The sequence below is a fragment of the Jaculus jaculus genome, chromosome 7 (genome assembly GCF_020740685.1).
Source record: "Jaculus jaculus isolate mJacJac1 chromosome 7, mJacJac1.mat.Y.cur, whole genome shotgun sequence".
Classification (NCBI taxonomy): Eukaryota; Metazoa; Chordata; class Mammalia; order Rodentia; family Dipodidae; genus Jaculus; species Jaculus jaculus.
Genome location: NC_059108.1, coordinates 130,781,420 through 130,802,475, shown reverse-complemented (window position 1 = coordinate 130,802,475; position 21,056 = coordinate 130,781,420). Strand labels below are relative to the sequence as shown.

At 39.9% G+C, this 21,056-nt stretch overlaps 1 protein-coding gene across 6 annotated transcripts in view; it reads left to right on the top strand.

Moving 5' to 3' along the window:
- Zc3h14 (zinc finger CCCH-type containing 14) overlaps positions 1-21,056 on the top strand; it is a 53,470-nt gene that overhangs the window by 8,655 nt on the left and 23,759 nt on the right. For 5 of the 6 annotated variants that reach the window (XM_045154559.1, XM_045154558.1, XM_045154556.1 and 2 more), the window contains exons 3-9: positions 2,151-2,265; positions 4,965-5,005; positions 6,967-7,162; positions 8,680-9,109; positions 9,745-9,905; positions 10,629-10,729; positions 14,716-14,871. In XM_045154559.1, coding sequence (XP_045010494.1) covers positions 2,151-2,265; positions 4,965-5,005; positions 6,967-7,162; positions 8,680-9,109; positions 9,745-9,905; positions 10,629-10,729; positions 14,716-14,871 — 1,200 coding nt within the window. The remainder of the gene's footprint in view (positions 1-2,150; positions 2,266-4,964; positions 5,006-6,966; positions 7,163-8,679; positions 9,110-9,744; positions 9,906-10,628; positions 10,730-14,715; positions 14,872-21,056) is intronic. The other variant, XM_045154560.1, reaches the window with a different exon arrangement.

Sequence of the window (21,056 nt, the reverse complement as noted above, 5' to 3'; positions counted from 1 at the left end):
CAAACCCATCCACTATAATCAAGATAATAAGCAGATTGGCCTGGGGTATAGCTCATTGGTAGACTGTGTAGTGCTGTGCACAAGGTCCTGGATTTGATTCTGGGCACAACCAGAAAAAAAGAAAAGGAAAGAGAGGGAATGAATGTACTCATTATTTCCCAAATTTCCAGTGGCTACATGTCTAGCTCTTTCTCATACCTACTTTTGCACCCACCCTGTACCCAGGCAACCAATCATTAATTTTATATATAGTTTTAGATTTGTAGACTGATAGTTATAGCCACCAAGTTTGTATCACTCACACTATGAAGGAGAAAGCAATATTAACACCGCTCAAGTAGTCCACCTGGTTTTTTTTATTTGTTGTTGTTTGTTTTTCAAGGTAGGGTCTTGCTCTAGCGCAGACTGACCTGGAATTCACCATATAGTCTCAGGTTGTGGCCTTGAACTCATGGTAATTCTACCGCTGCCTCCCAATTGCTGGGATTAAAAGCATGTGCTACCACACTTGGCTTTAAGTATTCCAACATTTTAATTTACCTTGTTTAAGTTGCTGGTGGGAGCTCATAGTAGGTGTTATGTATAAATAAGCTGTCATTTTATTTACTATGATTATTTACTATTGTTGTCATAGGAGCCATTTTTTGTTTTTTTTGAGGTAGGGTCTCACTGTAGCTCAGGCTGACCTGGAATTCTGGAATTCACTATGTAATCTTAGGGTGGCCTAGAACTCACTGCAATCCTCCTACCTCTGCCTCCCGAGTGTTGGGATTAAAGGCGTGCGCCACCACGCTCTGCTCATAGGAGCCTTTTGATATTCTACCAGAAAAGGAAAAACGAAAAACTGGCCACCTGTCTTAGAATTGTCTCTTAGTGCTTGCTTCATTGAAATATTCTGACTTCTTTGTGCTTTCTTGATCTATTTGTGCTCCTTTTGAAGTGGATTTTCAGTAATTTTCTTTGGAACAAGCGTCTGGAAGATGTACCTTTCTGCCTGTGTGGAGATTATGAGTATTTTATTAATGAAATTTTAATAAGTATTTCAAGATGGTCATGGTGGTGCATGTTTGTAATCCCAGTATTTGGAAGACAGAGGCCAGCGGGATTATGAATTCTGGGCCCTTTGTATGTATATACGTATATTGTGACACCTTGTCTCAAAAAAACTTCTTTTGGGCTTTAGAGATGGCTTAGCAGTTAAAGGCATTTGCTTGCAAAGCCTGAAAGCCTGGTTTGATTCACCAGTACCCATGTAAAGTCAGATAACAAAGTGCTGTATGCTTCTGGAGGTTGTTTACAGTGGCAGGAGGCCACAGCACACCACACTCAGTCATTCTTTTTTGTCTGCCCCTCCTCCCCGCCTTTCAGGAAGATATTTCTTTTTTAAGGCGTATAATGGCTTTTGCTTCCTTATGGAGGGAGGTTTTGTTTTTGGTTGGTGGGGGGAGCTTTGGCTTTTTAAATTTTCTTGGTTCTAGATTTCAACCTCAGGGACTATAGGGTTACCATTCTGAGGACAAAAAAATTTTGAGCTGACATTTAACATTTTTTCCCACTTTGGTATTGGCAATTGAATTCATGGTAATGAACGTGCTAGGCAAGCACTCTGCTACTGAGGTATACCACCAGCCCCTATTTAATCTTAAAATCGAAACATTTAAGTTATATAGTTTGGGTGATTTTAGTGTGTTTGATGTTGCTAGGAGATTTACACTTAGTAAAATTTGAGCTTTCCTTTATTAAGCATGAAGATATTCCCTAATGAAATGAGTACTGTCCTGAAACAGGAACAGAAAACTAAACAAATATAGTTATTTGTGGGGAATACCTGCTTTCTAGAAACTTCTTTGAAGTTAATGAGCATCATTGAAAATATTTCTTTCAAGAAAATGAATGCATTCTCATATTTCTGTAATTCATGATGTCTATGTTTATCACAGGAAATGCACCAGTTATTCCTAATTCCCATCCATCTAGTGATTGTGGAATAAAGAGAAAGAAATGGAAGTTGATCTTTCTTGTCCAACAGTTTCAATAGAGTGAGACACTAAAAAGGCTACATCTGTATTTTCACACACATAAATTTTAAGTAAAAACAAGTACCGAGGAAAACATTAAAAAAGTTTTGATATACTTTTCCTTTTAAATAGATGAAGAACTTCCTGATTACATTATGGTGATGGTGGCCAACAAGAAAAGTCAGGACCAAATGACAGAGGACCTGTCCCTGTTTCTAGGGAACAACACAATTCGATTCACCGTATGGTATGTTTCCAAATATCTGTGCCTCAGACCAAACTTGGGCAGAAGTCAGAATTGGTATTCTGTCTAGAAAGAGGTTCTTGACGTCTTGTTAGGTTCATTGTGGAGAGGCAGTTTGTGAGCAATGCAGCCCAAGCCTCTGGAGGTTTCTCCATCTGTAAAATGGGAATAGTAAATCCACCTGCCTTATGGAAGTGTGAGGAGGATTAAATCAGCTAATACATGCAGAGTGCTTGCAGATGTACCTGACCTATAGTCCTTTATGTCTGTCAGCTGAAATTGTTCTTAGTCATATCTCCAATCCTTCCCCTGGCCAAACCAGTTACAAAATCTAAACAACAAATTTTGGACTAGGCTGGCTTTCTTACTTTCTCCAGTATGTTACTTTTTGTGGGGCAAAATTTATTGCTTTTAAGTTTTTTCCAGTTTTTTAAAATATATTTTTTTTAACACATGTCCTCATTTGATAAAAATCTTAGTCTCTACAATTTGGGATTTTAAATAAACTTTTTTTGTTTGTTTGTTTCAAGGTAGGGTCTCTCTCTAGTCTAGGCTGACCAGGAATTTACTATGTAGTTTCCGGGTGGCCTTGAACTCACAATGTACAGATTATTCTTTGACCTGTCCTTTATCAAACCACTTAATGTTCTTAGTTGAGAATATTTAATAACGTAAGATTCGATTTAAGAAGACCAGGCCCTGTTACCAGGTTTGAGGTAGAGTGAGAATGGGAGGAGGTAATGATAATAGCTAGTGACAGAGGCAGGAAGCCCTCATGGATGGGCTCAGACTTAAACCTGCTAGTGCAGTGAAAGTTGATGATGGAGCAAAGTGGAGTTAGCATTTAGCCTGCTTAACTTGAGTACCATGAAGGGGGGTTCTCATTAACTTGCTTCCTTTAAACCACAGATCGTCTTCAGTGTTTCTATCCCTGCAGGTAGCTGTATGCTTTATGGCTCTTGTGAAGCTATTTTGAAGTTGTGCACAGAATTCTGCGCACAATTCATACTACACAATTTTGGAGGACACTGTTAAGAGTATAGTTGTCTTTTATATGTTCGTGGAGGATACATACTGATGAGGTGTAGATAAACAATCTACTGTAGTGATAACAATTACTCCATTGCTTAGCCCAAGATGGTCATCATGCCTTTTAAGTTTCCAGCAGTCCAAATATTTGTTTTGTTTCATATAAGCATTTTTATGACCCGACCTTCTCATCCATTCTATAGATCTTGATGGAATACTTGAGACAAATTTTGTAAGTTTTATTATTAGCTGAATTTGAACTTAAAATCAAATTTAATTTTCTCGCTTTAATATATATAAAACATAACATATAAATAATTCATTTGCATGTATTGATGTATTCATTTTGTCTGCTTGCCTAACTAAGTGTTCAGTAACCAACCCTAAATGAACTATCCTGATTTTTTTTTTTTTTTTTTTCCGAGGTAGGGTCCCACTCTAGTTCAGGCTGACCTGGAATTCACTATGGAGTCTCAGGGTGGCCTCGAACTCATAGTAGTCCTCCTACCTCTGCCTCCTGAGTGCTGGGATTAATGGCATGAGCCACCATGCCCAGCTCCTATCCTGATTGTTTTGGAACCCTGAAATAATTGGGTTCATGAAGATACTGGCTATGTGAGTGGAGTTCTAAGTGAAACAATGTGAAATGAGATTTTTGGTGTTTTCTTTAGAGTGTCTTGGAAGATCTGCAAGGCAAATTTACCTTCCCCATAACCGCCAAATAGATTATGAAATAAACATTGTAATGTGTTTATTTGTGGGGGGAAAACTAGTTCTAGTGAAATAGTATAGCATATTTTGAAATTCTTAAACTTCTTTTTACCTCTCAGAATAAAGTTATCCAAGAAATATGTAAAATATCTCCTAGGTTCAGGTGTATGTCGCTAAGTGATATGTTTAGTGTATGAGGCTCTGAGTTTAATTCCCAAAATGAAACAAGTGTGAGAGAATGAATGTATGTGCATTTGCTTGTATGTAAAGTAATTAAACAGTTGCAATAAAGAGTATTTGTTAGCATTGCTTTGTTGTACTTTAAGCTATGTTGAGTTTTAGTCCTTAGGAAGGTGACATTAATTGTAGACCAAGATTTATTAGATAATGTCCTCGCTGCCTTTCCTCTTTCATGTGGGGATTGAACCCAGGGACTTGGTGTGTGCTAAGAATATACTCTGCCAGACCTGCTGACACAGGCTTTATAATCCTGCAATCCAGCTACTTGGGAGGTGGAAGCAGGAGGATCACAAGTGCAGGAACTGTCTGGGCTACTGTGTGAGTTTAAGGCCAACCTGCTTCAAAAGTAGAAGTAAGAAGGCCATGGATATAGCCCAGTGATGATGAGAGCTCTTGTACAGCATGTACAAAGCCCTGGACTCAGTCCCCAGTATTACATAAACAGACCAAACACTAGGAACTTGTCACTGAACTATATACCCTTACCCCTGGTGCTCTTATTTTTGCAGAGGGAAGATACTGAAAACAAAAAGTGTTTTTGGTTGACTTTCTATGGTATTCATATAAAGCCTTAAAAAAAATAACTGGAAAATGAATTTTAGTATTGTTAAATACTTCTGTGTGGTTGCAGTGTCATATAGAATCACATAAATTCACATATAGAATGGCAAGTGAAATAAAATTTTTCTTAAGTAGGCTTTTATTTTTTATTTTTTTTTTAGGCTTCATGGTGTGTTAGATAAACTTCGCTCTGTTACAACTGGTAAGATATATAAAATGTGAGGGTGTTTGTTTTGGGGTTCATGTTATTATGTATGATTTCCATGCATGGAATAATACTCAGCTACTAAAAGTAATGTGGAATAATAAGATGAGAATGCATACACACAAAATATGTATCTTATCTTGGTTTTTATTTACTTTTAAATTTTAATTTATTTGTGTGTGTTTGGGCATGCTAGGGTTTCTGGCCACTGCAAATGAATATTGTCTGTGTCTTTTTTTAAGTATTTAAAATTTTTTTTATTTATTTGAGAGACAGAGAAATCTTCAGAGAGAGAGAGAGGAAAAGAGAGAGAGAATGAGAATGAATACTATGGGTGCACCAGGGCTTGTAGTTGCTTTAAATGAACTCCAGATGTGTGCACCCCCTTGTGCATCTGGCTTACGTGGGTCCTGGGAAATTGAACTTGGTCCTTTGGCTTTGCAGGCAAGTGTCTTAAATACTAAGCCATTTTTTCCAGCCCACCTGTGTCTTTTGCATCAGACTTTATATGAGTGTCTGGGAAATTGAACCTAGGCTAGCAGGCTTTTCAAGCAAGCCTCACTAACCACTGAACAATGGAAAGATGAGCTAGGCATAGTGGTATATGCCTCCAGTACCCAGGAGGCTACAGTAGTAAGATCTGTATGATTTTGAGATTATCCTGGAGCTACAGAGTGAGTTCCAGGTCAGCCTGGGCTAGAGTGAGACTCTACCTAAAATAAAATAAAAACCCAAAACAAATTAAAAAGTTACCTTTGAGAGGCTGGGAATGCAGTCATTTGGTAGAGCCTAGCAAGCAAGTACCATCCCCAGTGTTGTATAAAACCCAGCATAGTGCAAGTCTATAATCCCAGCTAGCACTCAGGAGGTGGAGACAGGAGATACTTAAGTTCAGGTTCATTCTCATCATCCTCATCTACAATACTGAGTTGGAGGCAAGCCTAGGCTACACGAGACCCTATCACCAATAAGGGAAAAGAAGCTGGGCATGGTGGCACACACCTTTAATCCCAGCATGCGAGTTGCAGAGGTAGATAGATTGCTTTGAGTTCAAGGCTACCCTGAGACTACATAGTGAATTCCAGGTAAGCCTGGGCTAGAAAGTGAGACCCTACCTCCCTACCTTGAAAAATCAAAAATCAAAAAAAGAAAAAAGAAAAAAAAAAAAAAAAGGAAAGAGCAACAAAAATCACTTTGGGTGGTTTTTTTTTTCTTTTTCTTTTTTTTTTTTTTTTTGGTTTTTCAAGCTAGGGTCTCACGCTAGCCCAGGCTGACCTGGAATTCACTGTGTATTCTCAGGGTGGCTTTGAACTCATGGTGATCCTCCAACCTGTGCCTCTGAGTGCTGGGATTAAAGGCTTTTTGTTGTTGTTTTGCAGGGTAGGGGCTCATTCTAGCCCAAGCTGAATTGGAATTCACTATGTAGTCTCAGGGTAGCCTTGAACTCATGGCCATCCTACTACCTCTGCCTCCCGAGTGCTGGGAAGTGTACCACCACGCCCAGCTGTTTTTTTTTTTTTGTTTTTTTTTTTTTTGGTTTTTTGAGGTAGGGTCTCACTCTGGCTCAGGCTGACCTGGAATTTGCCATGGAGTCTCAGAGTGGCCTCGCACTCTTGGTGATCCTCCTACCTCTGCCTCCCGAGTGCTGGGATTAAAGGCGTGCGCCACCACGCCCGGCCCCAGCTGTTTTTTTTTTAAACCTTTTCCCCTCCACTCTAGCCCGGGCTGACCTGGAACTCACTCTAGTTCCTGACTGGCTGCAAACTCATTGAGATCCTCTTGTCTTAGCCTTTTTCCTGCTGCAGTTGAAGGCACGTGTGTCACCATGCCTAGCATGAAATGATTGGTTTCTTTATTTTCAAGTTTTCCTGTAGTAAATGTATTGTTTTTGAATGGTGATGAGAGGAAAAGATTTAAAATGAGAAAAAGTTACAAGGATCATGTATTTTTCTTTCCAGAACCCTCTAGTCTAAAGTCTTCCGATACCAGCATCTTTGATAGTAACGTGCCTTCAAGTAAGAGTAGTTTTAGTAGGGGGGATGAAAGAAGGCACGAAGCTGCTGTCCCTCCTCTTGCTGTTCCTAGCAGTAGACCTGAAAAAAGAGATCTCAGAGTTTCTACAAGTTCACAAGAGCAGAAAACCACTAATGTCAGGTAAGAGTCCTGTATCTCTTAGGGGTAGCTAACATCAATTTTTATATTTTCAGTCCATTTTTAGCAATTTTGGGAATAAGATGATTGTGTATTAGTTTCTTTACTTGCCACTGCTATTCAAAATGCTGACAGAAAATCTGAGGGGAAAGGTTTGTTTTGTCTCATAGTTTTTTTTTTTGTTGTTTTTTTTTTTTTTCTTCTAGGTAGGGTCTCACTCTGGCCCAGGCTAACCTGGAATTCACTATGTAGTCTCAGGGTGACCTTGAACTCACAGTAATCCTACTACCTTTGCTTCTCAAGTGCTGGGATTAAAGGTGTATGCCATCATGCCCGACTCTTGTTTTTGCCTTTTTTTTTAAAAAAATATTTATTTGACAGAGAAAGAGTGGGAGAGAGAGAGAGAGAATTGGGCATGCCAGGGCCTCCCGCCACTGCAAATGAACCACATATGTGTGTGCCCCCTTGTGCATCTGGCTAACATGGGCCCTGGGGAATTGAACCTGGATTCTTTGGCTTTGCAGGCAAATGGCTTAACTGCTAAGCCATCTCTCCAACCCATATTTGTTTTTATCTAGGTATAGTGTCTCACTCTAGCCCAGGTTGGCCTTGAACTGATAGCAGTCCTCTTACCTCTGTCTTTCAAGTCCTGGGGTTAAAGGTGTGCACCACCACACTCAGATCAAAGAAACCTAAATATAATTATATATGTTAATAGGGATACAGAAAATATCGCAGAGAATTGACTCATTCATGATGTTTCTACTCTAATTAGAATAGTAGTACTAAATTCTTTAAAAGAATTTCTTTTAAATATTTTATTTATTTGAGAGAGAAAAAGAGGCAGAAGAGAGAGAGAGAATGGGCACTCCAGGGCTTCTAGCCATGGCAAATGAACTCCAGTTGCATCCGCTCCCTTGTGCATCTGGCTTATGTGGGTCCTGGAGAGTCGAACCAGGATCCTTTGACTTTGCAGGCAAATGCCTTAACCTCTAAGCCATTTCTCCAGTCCCTAAATTCTCTTAGAATTGATTATTTAGGTGTTACATGTTTTTAATATTTTTTCCATTTGTTTATTTTTATGTATTCGAGAGTGACAGAGAAAGAGAGAGAGAGGGTGCGCCAGGGCCTCTAGCCACTGCAGACGAACTCCAGATGTGTGTGCCCCTTTTTGCATCTGGTTGACATGGGTCCTGGGGAATCAAGCTTCGAACCGGGGTCCTTAGACTTCACAGGCAAGCGCTTAACCACTAAGCCATCTCCCCAGCCCTTTAATATTTTTTTCATCTTCATTTCATTTAATATTTTTATTTGAGAGAAAGAATGGGTGATTCAGGGCCCCCAACGGCTGCAAACAAACTCCGGACACATATACCACCTTGTGCATTCTGGCTTAAATGGATACTGCAAAATTGAACCTGGGTCTTTTGGCTTTGCAGGCAGGCGCCTTAACTGCCAAACCACCTCTCCAGGGAATGATTGCTTTACTTTGGTTTTACTATGCTTTGTTTTCTTAATAGACAGACTTACGATGATGGAGCTTCAACCCGACTAATGTCAACAGTGAAACCTCTAAGAGAGCCAGCACCCTCTGAAGATGTGATTGATATTAAGCCAGAACCAGATGATCTCATTGATGAAGACCTCAATTTTGTGCAGGAGAATCCCTTATCTCAAAAAAAACCTACAGTGACGCTTGCATATGGTTCTTCTCGCCCTTCAATTGAAATATATCGACCTCCTGCAAGTAGAAATGCAGAGACTGGTACTCACCTAAACAGGTTGCAGTTTCAACCACAGCAGAACAGTATTCATGCTGTCAAGCAGCTTGATATACAGAACACCCAGGTATATGAACCAGGACGTTTGTGTGAACCAGAAGTGCTCAACAGCTTAGAAGAAACTTACAGTCCCTTCTTTAGAAACAACCTGGAAAAAATGAGTATGGAGGTTTGTATTTGATTTTAGATTCTGGTTTGTTAGGTGGGAGCATGATGTTTCGTGGTACTATTAGGATGTGAACTAGCTCAACACAGATTGTAAGTTTATTTTAAAGTGAATACTGTTCTATTACATATGTTAACATTATTCAGACTTTTTTTTCCCCCAAGGTAGGGTTTCACTCTAGTCCGGGCTGGACTGGAATTCACTCTATAGTCTCAGGGTAGCCTCACACTCACAGTGATCTTCCTACTTCTCCCTCCCAAGTGCTGGGATTAAAAGTATACGCCACCACGTCTGGCTCAAACCTTCTTTTCATGGCTGTTTCTCTAGGGAGAACCTTCTTGGGATTTCTGGCATTTAAGTTAGCTTCATGCTTACCTTAGGAGGGGGTGTTACTTTTAATATTCATGATGATTGATAGTTAAAACAAATGGTTCCTTTTTAATAATTTTCTTAGTGCTCTGTGCACCTGCGTATAAAATGCATGTAAAGCCCTTTGGTTTTAGCTGAAGGTAAATACTTAACATTTTATAAGAAACTAAGACATGCCCTATAGGCTCTTACAGTTATCTTAAATTGAGAACAAAAATTGTGGTGGAACTTTGTTGTTACTAGGTAAGCATAAATTTATCTAATTGCAGGATGAAAACTTTCGGAAAAGAAAGTTGCCTGTGGTAAGTTCAGTTGTTAAAGTAAAGAAATTCAGTCATGATGGAGAAGAGGAGGAGGAAGATGACGATTATGGCTCCCGGACAGGGAGTGTGTCCAGCAGTGTGTCCGTACCAGCCAAGCCAGAGAGGAGGTACTTGAACACGGTTGGAGACTGATCTGCTTGATGGATGGAGTCTGCAGCTTCCTGGAGTTTCTGGGTTTTTTCTTTTTTTGTTTTTGGTTTTTCGAGGTAGAGTTTCACATACTAGCCCAGGCTGACCTGGAACTCACCATGTAGTCTCAGGGTGACCTCGAACTCACAGCGATCCTGCTACCTCTGCCTCCCAAGTGCTGGGATTAAAGGCGTGCGCCACCAAGCTGGCCTTCTGTTTTGTGTGTCTGTCTGTTTTTGCAGTGCTGGGAAATAAACCTAGGGTCTTGGTATGTTGATCCTCAGGGAATACTCTACTATTGAGCTATACTCTGACTCCATCTGGGTCTTTCAAAAATAAGAATTAAAACGTTTTAGGGATCACATTTCCATTGCCTTTGAGAAATAATTTACTTAAAATGGGAGAGATAGAGAGAGGGGACACCAGGGCCTCCAGCCACTGCAAACAAACTTCAGAAGCATGTGCTACCTTGTGAATCTGGTTTTACGTGGGTCCTGGGAAATCAAACCTGGGTCCTTTGGTTTTGCAGGTAAGTGCCTTGACTGCTAAAGCCATCTCTCCAGCCCTCTAGTTACCATTTTTAAAAATGACAGCTGCTACGTTTAAAAGAGACGGCTATAGTAAAAGTAGAATATGGATGACTAAGTATGTAAAGAACTGAAATTTAAAATCTTATACCTTTTCTTTTAAAACTCTTTTAGACCTTCTCTTCCACCTTCTAAACAAGCTAACAAGAATCTGATTTTGAAGGCTATTTCTGAAGCTCAAGAATCTGTAACAAAAACAACTAACTATTCTGCAGGTAACTTGAATGTAGTATGTCTACAGTGGGCAAAGAGTGTTTCAAGACAGGATCTCACTTTTAGCCCAGGCTGCCCTGGAATTCACTCTGTAGTCTCAGAGTGGCCTTGAACTCACAGTGATCCTCCTACCTCTGCCTTCTGAGTGCTGGGATTAAAGGTGTTCACCACCGTGCCTGGATGATGAGATGTCTTTATTTGAATCAAAATTGCTTCTTTTTTTTAAAATTTTATTCATTAATTTATTTGTAAGCAGAGAGAAATAGAAAGAAGAGAGTCAGAGAGAGAGAGAGTGAGAGAGAGAGAGAGAGAATGGGCATGCCAGGGCCTCCAGTCGCTGCAAATGAACTCCAGATGCATGTGCCACTTTGTGCATCTTGCTTTGCTCAGGTATTGGGGACTCGAACCCAGGCCGTAAGGTTTTGCAAGTAAGCACCTTTTACCACGGAGCCATCTCTCCAGCCCCTAATAACAGGATTTTTTTTTTAATTTTTATTAATATTTTCCATGATTATAAAATATATCCCATGGTAATTCCCTCCCTCCCCACCCCCACACTTTCCCATTTGAAATTCCATTCTCCATCATATTACCTCCCCATTACAATCATTGTAATTACATATATACAATATCAACCTATTAAGTATCCTCCCTTTCTTTCTCTACCCTTTATGTCTCCTTTTTAACTTACTGGCCTCTGCTACTAAGTATTTTCATTCTCACGCAGAAGCCCAGTCATCTGTAGCTAGGATCCACATATGAGAGAGAACATGTGGCGCTTGGCTTTCTGGGTCTGGGTTACCTCACTTAGTATAATACTTTCCAGGTCCCTCCATTTTTCTGCAAATTTCATAACTTCATTTCAAAATTGCTTCTTGAGCTGTGTTAAAATAAAACTAACTGATGTGTCAAGATTAAGTTCCTGTAAACAGTGGTTTTAAAGGATTTGGCCAGTTTGAGAAACTGTCATGGGAGTGCTTTAAGTACAGTAAAATGCCATTTAATACCTGTTTCTAATGTGTGTAAAACAGATAATGCCTACAAATTATAAAATAAGTTTTGTAAAAAGAATAAAAACAAGATTTTATTGTGATAACAGTAAATTCAGTATTACATATGTATTTATGATGTATAAAGGGAACAAAATGGGATGATTATAAGTTTCTAAGTTCGAGAAATGTATTTGTTGTTATGCCATGCTAGGTACTGAGTCCAGGGACTTGTGCATGCTTGGGAAGCATGGCACCATTGAGTTACATCCCCAGCTCCCAAAAGAAATTTGTTTAAAACTTGTATGTAAATAGGTTATTTTCTTTCCCATTGCTGGAACTGTTACTAGAAGATATAGAAAATAGGCAGAGAATTGACTCATTCATGATGTTTCTACCATAATTACAGTAGTAGTATTAAATGCTTTTATAACCAGTTATTTAGGTGCTTCATGTTTTTAAAACAAAGGAAATTTTCTTAGAGAAAGTTCATTCTGAAATGCAAATTCCGGGTGCTGGTTTGTATTTTCACTTGGCTGTTGCCATTATAAAACTTGGTGGTAACAAACTGATGTAATTATCAACTGTTAAATTAGTTTTAAATGTTGACTGTGAATTTAATGGTTATTCTTGTTTTTTTTTTTTTTTTGTGGTAGGGTTTCACTGTAGCCCAGGCTGACCTGGAATTCACTATGTAGTCTCATGGTGGCCTTGAAGTCATGGTGATCCTCCTGCCTCTGCCTCCCAAGTGCTGGGATTAAAGGCATGCACCACCATGCCTGGCTTTTTAGGAAAAAAAAAAAATATATATATATATATATATATATTATATATGTATGTATAATATATATATATTATTTGTTTATTAGAGTTGGAGAGAGAATGGACACTCCAGGGCCTCCAGCCATTGCAAACAAGCTCCAGATGCATGCACCACCTTGGGTATCTGGCTTATGTTGGTCCTGGGGAATTGAACCAAGGTCTTTTGGCTTGATAGGCAAATGCCTTAACCACTAAGCCATCTCTTCAGCCCTGATTGTTTTTTTTTTTTTGGTTGGTCTCACTGTAGCCCCGGCTCACCTGGAACTCACTATGTAGTCTCAGGGTGGCCTTGAATTCACAGTGGTCCTCCTACCTCTGCCTCCTAAGTGCTGGGATTAAAGGCACCACCATACCTGGCCTTGATGAGTATTCCTATGCCATTGCTATGTGTGTCCATTCTCTCATGATTTCTTAGGTGATCCTGTCCTAACTTGAAGTAAGTTAGCCCCAACTTTTATTTTAAGATTTTTTTTTGTAAATTTATTATTATTTATTTGAGAGAAAAAGGCAGAGAAAGAGAGAAAATAGGTGGTGCACCAGGGCCTCTAGCCAATTCAAACTCCAGATGCATGCACCCTCTTATGCATCTGGCTTACGTGGGTTCTGGGGAATCGAACCCAAGGTCCTTTGGCCTTGCAGGCAAACACCTTAACCACTAAGCCATCTCTGCAGCCCAGCTTCAACTTCTGATTCTGGTACTCACCTGTCTTTTGTTTCTTATCATTCCTAATTTAACTTTGAACATAAAGTTTTAATATCTAGAATAAAGATTGTCAGGCAAAGGCTGACTCTTGACTGTATAGTTTATATCCCCTTCTTTATTTGTCTATAAGAAATAATTGCTTGTACTAAGAAATTTGCTGTTGTTGTTTGAGGTAGGGAAGGTCTTGCTCCAGGCTGACCTAGAATTCACTATGTAGTTGCAGGCTGGTCATGAACTCAGATCCTCCTACCTTCACCTCCGGAGTGCTGGGATTAAAGACTGGCACCACTATGCATGGCTAGGTTAAGAAGTTATCTATATATCTGTCTAATCTACCTATATACCTATTTATTTGAGAGAGAGAATGGGTATTCCAGGCTCTTGCCACTGCACATGAATTAAACGCATGCACCACTTTGTGTATCTGGCTCAGTGTGGTTACTGGGGAATAGCCATTAGGTGCAAGCAAGCACTTTTAAACACTAAGCTGCCACCTCAGCCTGAGATTCTCAGGTTTTAAGAAAAGGCATTGAAACACTATTTCTGTGCCTATGTTACATAATTGAAAATTTGAAGTCCATGTAAGATCATGAATTGAATCAGCCTAATGTGCATTGGTTAAAAGTGATTATGTGTATGCTGTTGTATCTTAGCATACGAGTTAAGATGTGCTTTGGTTTCCTTCTGCTTTAGTCAATTGTGTTGAGATTACAGGAATGAGCCACCATGCCTGGCTTTATAATTTATTTTTATTTTTTATTTTTGGTTTTGCTCTAGCTCAGACTGACCTGGAATTCACTATGGAGTGTCAGGGTTGCCTTGAACTCACAGGAGTCCTCCTACCTCTATCTCCAGAGTGCTGGGATTAAAGGCGTGCACCATCACACCGGCTTTTAAAAAATTTTTTGTTTATTATTATTTATTTATTCGAGAGCAACAGACATATATAGAGATATTGGGCATGCCAGGGCCTCCAAGCCACTGAAAATGAACTCCAGATGTATGTACCACCTGTCTTATGTGGGTCTTGGGGAATCGAGCCTCGAACTGAGGTCCTTACGCTTCACAGGCAAGCGTCTAACCAGTAAGCAATCTCTCCAGCCACTTTTTAAAATTTTATTTTTGGTTTTAGAATTGATTTATGTAACTTATGTACATTTAGACAGTAAGTGTGATGATTGTATCAGGAATGTTGTAACAAAAACTGAGTCGTTATATATGAACTCAGGGAGGCAATGATATTTTTTGGTTTATCAAGGTAGGGTCTCACTGTAGCCCAGGCTGACCTGGAATTCACTATGTAGTCTCAGGGTGACCTTGAACTCATGGCGATCCTCCTACCTCTACCTTGGAGTGCTGGGATTAAAGGTGTGCACCACCACGCCTGGCGCATTTATCTTTAATACAAGTTCACTGTGAATTTTGATGTATTAACTACACTTACATTGTCATTTCTTTTGTTTTTATGTAAAAGTTCCACAGAAACAGACACTTCCAGTTGCTCCCAGAACTCGAGCTTCTCAAGAAGAATTACTAGCAGAAATGGTCCAAGGGCAAAGCAGGACAGCCAGAATAAGTTCTCCCATTAAAGAAGAGGGAGCAAAAGGAGAACACACAGAAAATATTCCAGGTAAGAATTTCAACTGTACTTGACTGAACTAATTTTTTTCTTCTAATGTTTTTCACATTTTTATTTAAAACTTCCATGATTATAAAAAATATCCCATGGTAATACCCTCCCTCCCCCCCACTTTCCCCTTTGAAACTACATTCTCCATCATATCCCCTCCCCATCTCAATCAGTCTCTCTTTTATTTTGATGTCATGATCTTTTCCTCCTCTTATGATGGTCTTGTGTTGGTAGTGTCCGGCACTATGAGGTCATGGATATCTAGGCCATTTTGTGTCTGTGGGAAGCACGTTGTAAGGAGTCCTACCCTTCCTTTGGCTCTTACACTCTTTCCGCCACCTCTTCCACATTAGACCCTGAGCCTTGGAATGTATGATAGAGATATTACAGTACTGAGCACTCAGGTCACTTCTTTCTAGCACCATGATGCCTTCTGAGTTGTCCCAAGGTCACTGCCATCTGAAAAGAGAAGATTCTCTATCCAAAGTGAGAGTAGCATTAATATAAGGGTATGAGCATTAAGAGAAGTGCTTGCTGGCCAGTTTGGTGAGCATAGTATATACATTTATCCAGACAGCAGCAGACGTTACACCCCTAGGGCTCATGACTACCCCTGTTTTAAGTTTTCAGTATCAGGGATGCATTCCCTCCTATGGACTGGGCCTCCAGTCCAATTAGAGAGCAGTTGGTTTCCCCCAAGACAGATGTGCTTCTATTGCACCATTGGCTCATTTGGCCTGGCTGACCAAATATAAGGCTTGCAGTGTCCTCGGTTGAGTATCTTCACTGGTGATTTCTCTTTCTCCCATTGAACTACATGCAGAATGGCTTCTTCCAGCTTTCTGTCAGCTACATGGAGGAGGTAGAGGAGGTTATTAGCTCATCTCCTGAACCTTTTTTTTTTTTTTTTGGTTTTTTGAGGTAGGGTTTCACTTTAGCCCAGGCTGACCTGGAATTGACTATGTAATCTCAGGGTCGCCTTAAACTCATGACGATCTTCCTACCTCTGCCTCCCAAGTGCTGGGATTAAAGGCATGCGCCACCATGCCCGGCAGTTTACTGAACTATTTTTATTGGGCATTAAATATTTTCAAATACATCTTTGTGAAATATTATACTGTAAAGAAAGTGATCTTTAGGCCCAGAAAGAAAATGAGATTTTTTTTTTTTTTTTTTTTTTTTGAGGTAGGGTCTCAGGCTGACCTGGAATTATTCACTATGTAGTCTCATAGTGATCTTCCTACCTGTCTCCCGAGTGCTGGGATTAAAGGTATGCGCCATCATGCCCAGCTTGATTCTTTTTTTTTTTCCCCTTTGTTAATTTATTTTTTATTTGTTTGAGAGAGAGAGAAAGGCAGATTGAGAGAAAGGGCATGCCAGGGCTCATGCTTTTATTTTTTAATTAATTAATTTGAAACAGAAGGAGAGAGGGAATAGGTGTGCCAGTACCTTCAGCTACTGCATACTGACTCCAAATGCATGCACCACTATTTGCATCTGGCTTATGTTGGACCTGGAAAATCAAACTGGGATCCTTTGGCTTTGCAGGCAAATAATGCCTTAACCACTAAGCCATTTCTCCAGCCCCACAATTTTTATTTTGAGAGAGAGAGGCATGCTAGGGCCTCAGCCACTGCTATCGAACTCCAGACTCCTGCACTGCCTAGTGGGCTTGTGCGACTTTGCTCATGCCTCACCTTTGTGCACCTGGCTTACATGGGATCTGGAGAGTCGAATATAAGTCCATATATATATGTATGTATGTATGTATGGCGGTGGGCCACAGCAGTCTTGTCCCTGACTTAATGACACCAGGACTTCCTTCAGAGATAGGCTGGGCTCTAGATATAACTCAGTGGTAGAGGTGAAATTCATGGTCCTGGGTTTGATACCACTACTCAGAAAATAAAGAGTATTCTACTATTTCAGAGTAAACTAGAAGACATTAAGAAAATGCAAGATTTGCAGAGCATTGTGGCACACATTTGTAACCCCAGTATTTGGGTTTTCAGACAAGAGGAAGGCTAGAGTTTGAGGCCAGCTTCAAAAAAGAGCCAGTGAGGGAGGGAGAGAAAACAGAATTGAGACAACTTTGAAAATCAGTGTATGCTGAGCTTGGTGGCATATGCTTGTAATCCTAGCACTTGGGAGGTGAAAGCAAGATGATGAGAAGTTTATGGTATCCTTGGCTACATAGTAAGTTTGAGACTAGCCCGGTCTACGTAGACCTTATCTCAAAAATAGAACCAGTCATGGTGGTGCATGCCTTTAATCCCAGCACTTGGGAGGCAGAGGTAGGAGGATCAGCATGAGTTCAAGGCCACCTGAAACGAATTCCAGGTCTCCCTGCTTCTTTTTCCACTAACCTACCCACTCCCAGTATGTGCGCGTCTTTTCTTCTTGTTTTAGGTCAGTCTGTCACTAGAGCTCACTGCTCCACTTTTCGTCCCAAAATCTTGGCCTCAAAGCAATAATTTGTTGATATTTTTTCTGTTTCATTGATTTTTACTTTTTTTTTTTTTTTTTTGGTTTTTCAAGGTAGGGTCTCACTCTGGCTCAGGCTGGCCTGGAATTCGCTATGTAGTCTTAGGGTTGCCTTCAACTCACAGTGATCTTCCTACCTCTGCTTCCAGAGTGCTGGGATTAAAGGCGTGCATCACTACACCTGGCTTGATTTCTACTTTTTAGTAAACTGTTCATGGTTTTTACTAATTTATTTTGCCCTGTCACTTTTAGTATAAATTTTTAAGCTATATATTTTTCTCTGCCATTTTACTGGATATCATTATGATTTACATTTTCCATATTTTAAATGAATTATTTATTAGGGGATAAATTATTATTTGTGAGGTTTATTTAGGGGAAATTGGTATCTAGGGAAAAGCTGGGATTAAAGGTGTGCGCCACCACACCCAGCTGGAATCTCCTTTATATTAGTGAGACATTCAATTGGGCTGGGTCCTGTCATCAGGCTCCGGTATAGGTGTGTAAGGTCTGGCTGGTTTGTGGATTCAGAGGGCTGATCCCGGGAGGCAAGGCTGAAGAAGCATTAGGAAGTCCTGCTGTGTGTCACTGGTAGCCATTCTGAAGGGTCAGGACCAGACCCAAGTTTTAGTTTTGCCAAGTTGGAAATAATGGCATCTTCTTGTTTCTTCTTTGGGCTTCTGTCCCTAACTAAGTGCCTGTAAGAAGCTAGCTTTTTCCTATTTCTCCTTCATCCCCCCCCCCCCCCCCCCCCGTGAGAAGAAACTCAAACTGCTAAGAGGATATGAGGCAATGACTGCTCTAACTTCTTTAAGCTGAATGGCATCTCAGGGTGTAGCAATTAGTCTCTTTCCCAGATGAAAATTCTCTAGAAGCCTAAGAGAGAAACTTGTGAGCCAGTCCAACATCTCATCATCTATACATAGGTCTTTTTTTAAAATTTTAGCCCCCAAGAAAACATTTAGAGGCAACAAGAAACAAAATGTTGTTAGAGGCAGTAGGAAATGATTTTGTCCTGTTGGGAAGAGACAGTTTAAATGTAAGCTTGGTTAAAAAGAATAAGGATCAATGTCTACTGGGAGACTTATCTGCTTACTTGAAAAAGAATTTTAAGTCTTCTATGGGTTCTCTCACATAAGAAGCCTGTTGGTGGGAGTCTATGTCTTTAAGGTAAATCTGTACAGGTTTGACTGTCTTAACTCCATTCCTTTTTCACTCAGTGGCCACACTTCAGGATTAATACTTATAAAAAATAAGTGGTTCAAGAAAATCATTAAGGACTGGAGAGATGGCTCAGCAATTAAGGTGCTTGCTTGCAAAACCTAATTACCAAAGTTTGATTCCTCAGTACCCATGTAAAGCCAGAAGCACAAAGTGGTTCATTTATCTGGAGTCTATTTGCAGAGGCTGGAGTCCCTGGCATGCCTGGCACGCCCAATTCTCTCTGCCTTCTGTCTCTATCTGCTTGCAAAAAAATTTGTTTTTAATTTTTACTTATTTTTTTTTTTTCAGGTAGGATCTCATTCTAGCCCAGGATGACCTGGAATTTACTCTGTAGTCTCAGGGTGGCCTCAAAATCACTGCAATCCTCCTACCTCTTTCTCCCAAGTGCTGGGATCAAAGATGTGTACCACCACACCTGGCTTTTTCCCCCCCTAAGGGAAGAGAGAGAAAGAAAGAGAGGGAGAGGGAGAGAAAGAGAGAATAGCCACTCCAGGGCCTCTAGCCTCTGCAAACAAATTCCAGATGCATGTGCATCTTGTGCACCTGGCTTTATGTGGGTACTGGAGAATCAAACTCAAGTCATAGGCTTTGCAGGCATGCACCTTAATTGCTGAGCCTTCTCTTCAGCCCCCAAATACACTTTTTTTTTTCTTCAAGATAGGGTCTCATTCTGCCCTGGGCTGACCTGGAACATACTCTGTAGCTACAGGCTAGCCTTGAACTCACAGCTATCCTCCTGCCTCTGCCTCCTGAATCTAGGATTAAAGACATGAGCCACCATGCCTGCCTTGGCCTTTTTTAAATACATAAATTTAACATTATTATTATTTTAGTCTGGCTGTTTTTGTTCAGATTAAACTTATGTGTTTATCATCTTACTCATTTTGTGTTACTTTGTAATGCTTAATTTTTAATATTTTGGGGTGGGGCTTAATGATTAAAGGCTCTACTTGAAAAACCTGTTGGCTTGGCTTCAATTCCCCAGTCACCTGGACTTTGTTTATAGTGACAAAAGACCCTGTTTTGCACATGCACACACATGCAAATAGACAGCAGATTTTAAAAAGTTTTAATATTTCATATATTCTTGGAGCATATTCTTTGGAAGTTCCTTTGGTTCAGATCTGTTGTTGGTAAATTTCCCATTTTTTTTTTTTTTTTACCTATGAATGTTTTTTCCTCATGTGTTTATGCACTTTTGTTGCTTGCCCAACATTAACTTAACAACAGTTATTGGTAGTCAGCACCTTACATAATTTTTCCATTGTTTTCTGGACTCAGTTGTTAAGTGTACTTTTCTCATTCCAACTGTCTGTCATTCTTTTGTAGGTAATCTGTCCTTTTTACCTGGCTGCTTCCAAGAACTTCTCTTTTCTTTTTCTTGTCTGCAGTGTCACTACAATATGTCTAGGTGTGGGTTTTCTTTTATTTTGCCTATTTGGTATATTTTTTATAAGCATACCCCCATATTTAAAATACAATGCTTGATAGTATGTAGTACATGTTTGTTTTGGGAAATTTGGAAAACCATGCGTGTATAGTAGCTGCTGGTAAATACAAAGTTAGTATAGAAAGTAGTTAAACAAAAGCAGCGCTCCTTGTGGTGTCAGTCTCCACGTGACTCTCATTCCCAGGTGTTGACACTGAAATAAAACTTGAGTTTATGGCTTGGCTTTTTATTTTTTGGTTTTTACGAGGTATGTCTTTGCTCTAGCCCGGGCTGGCCTGGAATTCATTACATAGTCTCAGGGTGGCCTCCAGCTCACAGTCATCCTACCACCTCTGCCTCCCAAGTGCTGGGATTAAAGCCCAGCTTTTGTTGTTGTTGTTGTTGTTTTGGTTTTTAGAATCTCATGGTGCCCAGGCTGGCCTGAAACTCAATATATAGCAGATGATGACCTTGAACTCCTGATCACCTTTTCTGTCTTCTCCCATCAAAGATAATGTCAATATAGTACTAGCATGTACTACTTTCAGGGGGAAATGAACTTTGTAGGACACAATAAAACAAAAACAACCTGAAGCTTGAAAGACAGTTTAAAGGACAGAAAACTAACAGTACCTGACATATTGCTTAATTTGTGGTGTAGCTCCTAGATGTTCTCATCATATGAAGTAAATAATGGAAAATTCTTTGGGTGCTACATGTCTGTTTTCAGCCAATCAGAAGCCAGGATTATTTTGTATGTAATAATGGGGCTTATTAGCAGAGAAGCTTTGTATAGGTAGGATTTAGAGGCCACAGGTGGCTTGTGCTAGCATTTCTGAACTGAGGGGAGAGAAAATCGGTCTGCTGTGATCATTGTTTTGAAATTTTCTTTGAATTCTAACTCTTGAGTTGTATCACCTTTTCAGTTGAAATGTTTTTTTCCCAGTACTTTTTAATGTAGCGTCACTGAACATTGCTTTTACTTGTGATGAGACAATGTAATAGGCTGTGAAGGAAAAAATATCAAATTATTAAGAGAATCTTATGA